Below are 10,761 nucleotides of genomic sequence, written 5' to 3'. Positions count from 1 at the left end.
ATTCTTTTAAGATTTCTGACTTTAGCATACATAGAAAGTTAGGTTGAAGTTGCATTTTAATTAGAAGTTTTGAAATAGCCAGGATCTCTAGAGACTAGAGAAAGTCAAAAATCCCACACACACACACACACACACACACACACACACACACCCCTTTTTTTTCCCTCTCTCCTCTATTTTGGGGATTGCAGATTGCCACGATGCATTCCTTTGTTTCTGGAAAGCTAGAAAAGAGATGGTAGAACCTCAAAAGACAATTAGTAAGAAGCTGGCTTTTTCAGAGGCAGCAAAGTGCAAGGAAAAGATTTTCATTACTTAGCTCTGTTTTCCAACTTTTAGAACTGCTGGAGAAATAAAAGATAGACATGCCTAGCACAGCACCTGATATATAATAACCACTTAGTAAGTGGTACCTGCCTTGATTATAAGAACTTGTAATCAAATATAACCAAAGTTGTAAGTTTCTTGTGTACTTCAGAACTCAATTTAAAACAGAAGGAAATGAGAGCGAGACGTGGGCTACATTATACATACCTTAACTACTAAGGATTATTATTCTGGGTTTAACTCACAGAAACTTTAACAACAGAGTTCGTGAAGCCAAGGAAAGAAGGGAAAGCTAATGTGAAAATGTCCGTATTAAATTTTAATTTGGAGAAATAACCATTGAAATAATTAATATGTGGTTTTACAATGACAGGTTTCTTAATTAACTTCTATTTTCTTTGTATTCTAGTTATAAAAGTATCCATGGAGTACTCTGAAAACTCAGTGGATTCAAAATCCATTAAAAATTCAGAAATGTGAGTATTTAAATGGAATCCTTTATAATCAGGGGAAGGTGAGTGTAGGTAATACAGCAGACTCTGAAGAACAGAGTAGCAGAAAGAATATGGACTTTCAAGCCAGAGAAACCAAGATGACTTTTTTAAACATGTTATCTTACCCTTCCTGAATCTGGTTTTTAAATTAGAAATGATGGGCCTCCCCGGTGGCGCAGCGGTTGAGTGCTGGGTTGCGAGGCTGCCCGCAGCCTCTGCAGCATCGGTTCAATCCCCGGCTGCTCCCCAGCCACCGGAGGAGGGTCCCACATGGCGCGCAGACCTCTCCTGCCGCTCCCTGCTCCCCCCGGAGGAGGGTCCCACATGGCATGCAGACCTCTCCTGCCGCCCGCTGCTCCCCTCAGCAGTATACTTCCGTCCTTCTGCCTGCTCTGCTCTGGTGAATTCTCTCACCCTCCCGCACTTCTGACTGTACCCAGTGCTTGTATAAGTAAATAAAAATAAATCTTAAAAAAATAATAAAATATAAAAAAATAAATAAATTAGAAGTGATAACACTTCCATGAAACCGGGAGGAGGACTGAGGCAAAGACCAGGTAAAGTGTTTGATCCATTGTCTGAAACGCCATCCAGGAAGCAGGAGGACACCACAGGAAAGCAGGACTCAGAGTCTGGGTGCTTCTGTAGCTTCCCAAATCACTCTGGAAGAGGAGAGGTATTTGATGGAGCTTTTGGCCTCCTCTTTAGGAGTTTTAAGATGGAAATGAAGTGCCAGTTCTCTGAGATAACCCACTGAGGGGTTATTGTTTACCCTTTGTTTTCTCTTGTCTTCTTTTCAGAATATTCTGTTTGTTAATGATTCCAATAACCACAGAGATAGAGAAAGGAAAAAGTTAAAATTCAAACACTCTTAAGTCTTCATGTCTGTTTTCATTCACTTGTGGTCTCTTGTGATGCATTCAATTCTAAAAGTTTATTTCTGAGACTCAATATTACTATCTTGGCCCACCCAAGATAAACTAATTATGGGTTTATTTCTGAGAAAGTTTATTTCTGAGACTCAATATTATTATCTTGGCCCACCCAATTAAACTAATTTTAATTCTAAGCAAAAGTATTACATCAATACTATTAACAGGTTACCAATAAAGATTTAGCAGTGTTTGTTTTGCAAAGGAATTTTCCTAGAAATTTAATTTTGTAAAGCAATCTCAGAGGCTTTCTAAAAACTCTTTAAAAGTGGTTTATATATTTTTCTGTCTTCTTATATACAGATCCTTTAATTTACCCTCACATTCACAAGCTTTTTGAGTCTCTGTTGTCTATCAGATATGCCCCCTCCCAGTCTAGCTAACATTGCTAGCACAGCACCTACCTCCTCAGCTGGAGGTGGTGGGATGGGCTTCTGGAGAGGGCAGATCTCTGTGCTCCGTTATCTGTATGACCTTCTCAAGTCACACAGCTGCTAGAGTTTTAATTTTCCATCTATAAAATGTGGAGCTCTAGCTAAATATTATAGTTCACTTCTAACTTTTTCATTTACTATTTTAATCTTTTTCCAATAATTTTTTTTTAAAGATTTATTTATTTATTTATACAAGCACTGGGTACAGTCAGAAGCGCGGGAGGGTGAGAGAATTCACCAGAGCCAGAGCGGGGAGCAGAGCAGGCAGAAGGACCGAAGTACACTGCTGAGGGGAGCAGCAGGCGGCAGGAGAGGTCTGCGCGTCATTTGGGACCCTCACCTGGCAATGGGGATCGAACCCGTGCTGCAGAGGCTGCGGGCAGCTTCGCAACCCAGCGCTCAACCGCTGCGCCACCGGGGAGGCCCTTTTTCCAATAATTTTTTAGACGTGTGTATAATGTGAAATACTCAAGCTGGTGAAGAAGTACAGGGACTTCAGATGTTACTGTTTAGCTTTCCTAGACCTGTTGCTTCCTGGCTCTTGGTCTGGATCAGGAATCAGGCCTGCAATCTAGTTTCTTGGGAACATAGCCGCACTCATTCATTTGCCTATTGGCCTGGACCCTTTTCACCTGCCTCCTGGGGTAGCTGCAACAGAAAACATGGCCCATAAACCTAACATACTTAATTATTTTGCCCTTTTAAGAAAGTTTATTGACCCCCCCCCATCTAGATAACAAAGACTTTATTAAGATCTCCAGGTAAATATTTTTAATTATTTACAATGGTGGGTCTATGTAGTAATACATTTATTTGCTTAGCTCATAGGATTTAAGGAACATTTGGGGAATTACAATAAATATTGTGCTCTAAGTCATATTTGCACTTTGTTGATTTCCTATCACTCCACGGTAAATTTTAAGATTATTCTTACCTTGAAGGATAAAATATTTTGCGCTCATAAGAATTTTTTTTAAAAGAGGAAGACATAAACCTGAGATAGTAAAAGACTAAACTCTGAAATCCAAGGCTGCTTTCATCCTTGACACTGATAGAGCGTTTACCGCCAGCATGTTACTTAGCCTTAAGGAACGTTATTTTCTCAGCTCTGAAGTGGCTTTTTGTAAAATTTAAGTGAGGAAAAGCCTATAAGACACAGTCTGGCACATTAAGTTCAATAAATGTTAAATGTTACTATATGTCATAAAGTTGTGCTAATGAGAACAACATTGGTCATTCCTACCTTTGTAAATTATTGTTTGAATTCCAAACAGGAAGATCTTCCATGGAAGCAAATCAATGGACTCTGGGATATCCTTGGACAATAGTTACAAAATGGATTATCCTGAAATGGGTTTATGTGTAATAATTAATAATAAGAACTTTCTTGGGAGTACTGGTAGGTATCATAATTTTTAATGCTTTTCAGATATTTTTACCATTTATATTTGGCATACTATGACAAATAGTGTTGATATGATTATTCAGTAAACTATGACACAGAATGATGAAGAGAGAGAGCAGATCTTCTAATACAATGTGGACTCTTAACTCTTCTGCCCATTCTCAGCACTCTCTCCCAGTAACCAGCCTCCAGTGGGGGCCTCTTCTGCCCTGACTTCTCTTTAACCCTTGCTTCTTTATCTTCCTACTCCCTTTTATGCTAATGGTAGGTTCTTAATAAGTAGTATGTAGTATTTTTCCCTTCCAAGAACCTGCAAGGCTCATCATAGGTATTATCTCCTTTAATTTTTACAACAAACCTGAAAAGTAATCACTAGCAGGTCCTGAAAGATTAAAATCCCTGCATAGTCACACAGTGAATTAGTTGCAGAGCTGGGATTTAGTCCATGGTGTGCCTGACCTCACCCCAGGCTCTGAATCTACCTCCTGTGCTACTTTACTTCCTTGTGAGGTTATTGCTCTATTTGATTATTTCACTGACCCTATAAAAGACAGGCTGCCCTTTTAGGGACTCCTTTCATTCACTCAGTCTCCTCTTAAGCTTTGATTTGATTTTTGTCTCCTTCCCTAAATGTAGACACTTTTATACTTTAAGTTACCATTTTTACTTCTTCCCACCCTCTTGGGGGGTGGGTACTGTTTTCTACCTCTACCACCCTACTGAAACTCCTCCCCTAGATTCACCTGGTCACTAAATCCTCTTCTTAGTCTCTAAACTATTTAAACTATTACCATTTGGATGTAATGCATTTTGGAGAGTTTTGGGTTTTTTTGTTTGTTTGTTTTGTTTTTGAGCATGTAAAGAAAAAATCCCTCAAAATTTTGAAAAGCTAGTTAACATTTTAATGTATTTCTTGATGTTTAGACAGTTTCTTTTAAAGCTTAATTTTCATAACATGCCAGTGATATTGTAGCCTTACTTGTTCCGCTTAAGGTAAGGTAAGCATTTCTCCTATATGTATTTTTTATATACATGCTGTGTAATTTTCATGTTAATTTAATGACTATAATACACCACTCTAAATAGATGTTCTCTTAATTTGCATAATTTACCATATGAATGAATGTCTTGGCTGTTCTGTGCTTTTCATTTTTAAATTTATGCTGTGATGATTTGATATATCTTTAAGTTGATACATTAATCATGTTAGAATTAACTTTTAATTACAGAAACTAGACGCAAACAATCCAACCTAAGTAGGCTATCTGCCAGAGGAGTGGTGAAATGGATTCCAGATTACACTGGAAAGATTTTGCTGTTATAAGGAATGAGGAAACAGAGATTGATAATGCATACCTAAGTCTGAAGGCACCATTTTCTTTTTCTTTTTTTTTTTTTTTTTTTTAAGATTTTTATTTATTTATACAAGAGCTGGGGTAGGATCAGCAGGGAGACAGGAGAGGTCTGCCGCGCCATGTGGGATTCTCCCTGGCCAGCCTGGGATCAAACCCATGCTGCAGAGGCTGCGGACAGCTTCACAGCGCTGTGCTCAACCTACTGAGCCACTGGGGAGGCCCTGAAGGCACCATTTTCATTACTTTTATCTATAAGCTGACATACCACGTTCAACTATTAGAATAATCTGCCTCACACTGTAGCTGTGGTTGCCTGCCTTTTTCCTATAGAATTTTATACTGATCAATCTATTCTTTTTTTTAAAGAAATGCATGTCATTTCACTCTTTTCCTCAAAAAAATACTTAGGCAGTAGTCTGGCTTCAGTGAACACTTTTTCTATTTTGAAACTTGAAGATCAGAGCCTCATAATCCTAACAGCCTGGTGTTTTCCGTGGTTCAAACAAAACCAGAATTCAGTCACCTTGTCAAACAGCTACATGATGTCTGTCCTCAACTTTTCTAATATTAAAATCTTGATGCTCTTAATTTTATAAAAATGAAATATATTAATAATAGAAATTTCAGAGATTACAGATTCACAAAAAGAAGAGAATTAAAATCACTCAAGATTACACTACCCAGAGATAACCATATTTTGGAGAGAACAGACATGTATCCTTTTTTTTTTCCTCTTCACACATACAATTTTCACTCAGCTCTAAGATATATTACCTCTAGTACTTAAGCATTTTAAAATCTAAGTGCCTCATGCAATCAATCTGTACATTTATTAGAAGGTACTGGAAGGAAGTATACAGATCTAATACTCGCTGCCTTGGACCAGCTCCTGAACTCCTCTGTGCTCAGTATCCCACATCTGCACAAATGTAGCCAGTTATGACCACTCTGGTGGTGTCTGGAAGGGTTAAAGGAGATTTGCCGTAGCCAAATGCCTGGTGGACAGTATTCATGTGGTTGTGGTTTGTGGTTTTAATGGTACTATGAAAAAGTAGTCGTCTATCTTACAATTGTTGGAAAGTTAAAAATCAAAAAAATACAGTTATTTTTGGTTCATGAAATGTGTGCTTTGTTACATATGAACAAAAGTGGGATAATATTGTTTTCTAGTTCTTTTTAAAATAATGACTATTTTCGGGCCTCCCCGGTTGACCGCTGGGTTGCGAAGCTGCCCGCAGCCTCCACAGCGCCGGTTCAATCCCCGGCTGCTCCCCGGTCACCGGAGGAGGGTCCCGCATGGCTCACAGACCTCTCCTGCCGCCCGCTGCTCCCCTCAGCGGTGTACTTTGGTCCCTGTGCCTGCTCTGCTCCCCGCTCTGGCTCTGGTGAATTCTCTCACCCTCCTGCGCTTCTGACTGTACCCAGTGCTTGTATAAATAAATAAATAAATCTTTTAAAAAAATAAAATAAAATAATGACTATTTTCCCATAGCAAAATTCTGTCTATAAAAATTTGAATGGCAACCTATATTTCACTATATAAATGAATAATTTAATTAAGCCCCCATTTTAGATCTCATTAGGTATTTAAGTTGTTTCTATTTTCACTGTCTAAGCAGTTGTGAAAGATACCCTTGTGACTGTAATAAAGCTTCTGTTATGAAATGTCTTACATGCAAAGAAATTAAAGACAACTTTGTATCACCATGATCAGAATATTTGAATTTTCTTAGCATTTGAAAGGAAGAATTTATTGTGGATTTTGTGACTTCACTGAGTAGTTCAATTCATTTCAGAGTGTTTTTTTTTAAATGCAAGTAAAAGTAATTCTTTCTGTTCCAAGGAATGGCATGTCGGTCTGGTACAGATGAAGATGCAGCAAAGCTCAGGGAAACATTCCTGAACTTGAAATATGAAGTCCAGAATAAAAATGATCTTACATGTAAAGAAATTAAAGAATTGATGTACGATGGTAAGAAACTACTAAAAGAATGACCTTCATTGTCTCAATTTTACAGTCTGATCATAATTACACATGCAATAATAAAACATGATAAAAGTGACTAATGCCAAATCCCTAAAATCACCAGAGGGATTTTTTTATGGCCTAAGTTGAGTTTAAATGCTCTTAGTTCTACTCTCAACATTTCTTCATCTTATTCCCATACAGTATATATGAGATTGTTGAATGACATTGCAGAGGTTTTATTTATTTTATCCTATTTGTAAATATCTTTCCAGTTTCTAAAGAAGATCACAGCAAGAGGAGCAGTTTTGTTTGTGTGCTTCTGAGCCATGGTGACGAAGGAATAATCTATGGAACAGATGGCCCTATTGACCTGAAAATATTGACAGGTTATTTCAAAGGGGAAAACTGTAGAAGTCTAACCGGAAAACCCAAGCTTTTCATTATTCAGGTAATGCACAGTTGGCTGTTGAGGTAATAAAGCAACGTGGCCATTGAGGATTATTATCCAAGGGATTGGCTTTTTTCCCTAAAACTACTATTGAACTAAGTTAAATTTTTATTCATTTAAACTACCGCTTTGGAGCAAAGTTTAATTTTAGACTTTTAGCCAAAAGATTTTGCATGATTAACATCAATTTTTACACTGTCTTCACATTTCTTAGAAATAACAGTTATGTGCATATATAGCTTTTTTTTTTTTTTTAAGATTTATTTATTTATTTATATAAGCACTGGGTACAGTCAGAAGCACGGGAGGGTGAGAGAATTCACCAGAGCCAGAGCGGGGAGCAGAACAGGCAGAAGGACCAAAGTACACTGCTGAGGGGAGCAGCAGGCGCGACAGGAGAGGTCTGCGTGCCATGTGGGACCCTCACCGGTGGCTAGGGATCGAACCGGTGCTGCAGAGGCTGCAGGCAGCTTCGCAGCCCAGCGTTCAACCACTGCGCCACCAGAGGAGGCCCACTTTTTTTTTTTAAATAAATGTTTATTTTCTTACTTCTAGGCTTGCCGAGGTACAGATCTGGACTCTGGTATTGAGACTGACAGTGGTACTGATGATGACATGGCATGTCACAAAATACCAGTTGAAGCAGACTTCTTGTATGCATACTCTACAGCGCCTGGTAAGATAGTTACAATGAGGAGTGTATCCAAAGGCTGTCGCAATTCCAGTGTCTCTGTAAAGCAGCTAACAGCTAATTTATGATACCTCAACCATTGAGAAGTCTCCAAAAGTTGTCTTTAGCCAAGTGTAGCTAGAAAACATGTATATAGGTAAGGAGCATTCTTACAGCGTTGTTCATGAACTTAGTACCAGATAGTTTACTATGCTGCAGTTATGCCACCAAGTCAGAATTCACCTACAATTTAGGAGAGAGGTAGTTTTTCCAAGATTTCTTTAGAAGATAGGAAATTAAGATAAACATGAATAGTATAGGAAAGTATAGAAGTGGCATGAGGGAAAGACATAAAGAAACAAAATGAGAAATGAAGAGGTTGTTAGCCGTGCTGTTTCTGTGGCTGTGTTGCACATGTCATTGTATAACCATTTATTGATCATTCAACTTGGGGTGTCATGAGCTTGGAAATAAAGGTTAGGTATATTTTAAGCAGTGTTACATTCACAAATACACTCAGTATTTCTTCTCCCACCCAGTATCATTTTCCATGAAACCAAAGTTGTCATTTGCCTGTTTTTGTGGCTAATAATACCTGGAAAAGCTAACACTTGTTTTTACCTTCATTATGATTATGTGTAATTTATAGAATCAGCTAAATATCTATGTTGTTTGATTATATTTGCCTTGTAGGTTACTACTCCTGGCGAAATTCGAAGGATGGGTCCTGGTTCATCCAGTCACTTTGTGCAATGCTGAAACTGTACGCTCACAAACTTGAACTCATGCACATTCTTACTCGGGTTAACCAAAAGGTAGCGAGAGAATATGAGTCCTTTTCCTTGAACTCCACTTTTCATGCAAAGAAGCAGATTCCATGTATTGTGTCCATGCTCACAAAAGAACTGTATTTTTATCATTAAAGAAATGGATTTTTTTAAATTTGTTTGCCAAGTAAGGAAATGGTATAACTGATAACTATTTTCTTTCCACTCTTATTTTAAATCTTATCTAATATTCTCAATGGTCCTTTGAAACATGCCACTTTCACAGCAATAGAACTACTCTGAAGCTACCTCAAACTTAAAATCAGGTAGTTGAAAATGACTTTAATTAGGAATAAAGAAAAATGAATAATGGTACAATCATTATGAGAAGAAATGATTATAAATTAATATTTCTCATAATTAGCACGTTTTAGTGATGTTACGCTGTGAATGTTCAATAATTATGAAGAAGCTAAACATAGATTTCAATGATACAGATAGGGGAGTTAAGAGTATTCAATTTTGGTTTTGTCAAACTCTAGACATGAATCCGGGAAATCGGGGACCCGCGGGCATAGATAAAAGCTTGAAGACCTTGATTTTCATTTTGGTATCGAGATAAATTAACTGTTAACCTGAGTCGTGGTATTGTGCTATTTGTCCTAAGTATGTCTTTGTTGTAAAAAAAAAAAAAAAAAAAAAAAAAACAATAAACAAACATGTTTGATATTGAAAACCAAACTACTTACTTGAGAAACCATGTGAGCCATGCAACCTTATAGGCTAAGTGCCACCTTTATAGAGGGCCAGGGTTGCAACAATGAGGTACTGAAATGCAGCTGATCCTCCAGCACAGGCCCTCTGGCATTGGTCCCTGAGCCAGACTGTTGAGCATCACATACCAGCAAAACATCTGAAGATGCATTTAGGTGAAAACCTCAAACTACTGGGCAAACAGAGCAAGATGAACTGAAGAAACTCTTTAGGAACATACTAAAATTCAATTTTCATAATAAACAGTGAGGTGTAAGGAAGAAACAATGAATCAACCAGCTGAATACTTCTGCACAGAGACTGTGCACTGCCTAGGTGATGAAGACAAAGCCATAGGCCAAGGCCTCAGAATAAGGATGGCCAGCCAGCTTTCTGCATGGGTACTGGTGCACACACAGGCTGGCAAGGCAGGAATCATGAAGAGAGTGAACCAAATCAGAAATTCCAGAAATGGCGTCATCTCTGAAGATGGTGAGAGTCACAGTAGAAACCATAGTACTCTTTGTAGTAAAAATTTTGAGCTTGTTATTTTCTCTTCAACTTTCCAATCAAAGGGAAATGATCATGTTACAGAGTGCCATGTAAGGAGGAGTGTGGCACACAGGACTTCAGAAATCACCCATCTTCACCTGCTCCAGTGCACAGAGAAGCACCAGGCAAGAGGGAGGCAGCTGGCCCCCAGCCAGGGAGGCCTGGCTACAAGGTTCTCACTGGGAGGGGCTGCACCATCACTGCTCTAGGGCTGAGGTCTCTTAGGATTCTTTTGTCAAAGGTGGAAATTCATAAATGACAACTATTTGTTTTGACTAAGCCTATAACTTTTTCTAAGTAATTGAAGCATGTAATAGTATCTTAAGGCCTGTTCCTGTGTGACCATTTTTAAAAATTTGTTAAGAGTTTTTGATTTCTAGATATTAAATATAAAATTACCAACATGTTCAAGTTTCTTTTGTTGCTGTTTCTGATGTTAAGCTGCTAATCAGAAGTTAAGATACTTTTACCAAGATCTTCATTTGGGGCAAGCCAGAGAGGATGGATGCAACAGGACCCCTCATTATCACATATTTTGAAATGGTGGCAAATTACCAAATAGAATAAGGAGATCTCCTATTCCTAGGTTCTTCCAGCAAGTTCCTAAAACGACACTGAGGCCAGGAAGGGTCACAACCCTAAATATGACCACATT

The 10,761-nt window shown here is 38.3% G+C and overlaps 1 protein-coding gene across 2 annotated transcripts; it reads left to right on the top strand.

Annotated features, from left to right (window-relative positions):
* Positions 1-744: 744 nt before the first annotated feature.
* On the top strand, positions 745-8,957 carry CASP3 (caspase 3; the record flags this gene model as incomplete). 2 transcript variants are annotated; one of them, XM_084231234.1, is made up of 6 exons in its annotated part: positions 748-803; positions 3,462-3,586; positions 6,791-6,919; positions 7,189-7,364; positions 7,920-8,040; positions 8,728-8,957. In XM_084231234.1, exons 1-6 carry the CDS (start codon positions 751-753, stop codon positions 8,955-8,957), a joined length of 834 nt encoding a protein of 277 aa, XP_084087360.1. In that variant the 5' UTR covers positions 748-750. The 2 variants fall into 2 exon arrangements, with proteins under 2 accessions (XP_084087361.1, XP_084087360.1); XM_084231235.1 differs by lacking the exon at positions 7,920-8,040 and having other exon boundaries at positions 745-803; positions 8,728-8,793.
* Positions 8,958-10,761: the final 1,804 nt, after the last annotated feature.

Source organism: Talpa europaea (assembly GCF_964194135.1).
Source record: "Talpa europaea genome assembly, chromosome: 4".
Classification (NCBI taxonomy): Eukaryota; Metazoa; Chordata; class Mammalia; order Eulipotyphla; family Talpidae; genus Talpa; species Talpa europaea.
This window is presented reverse-complemented; position numbering and strand designations above follow the sequence as displayed.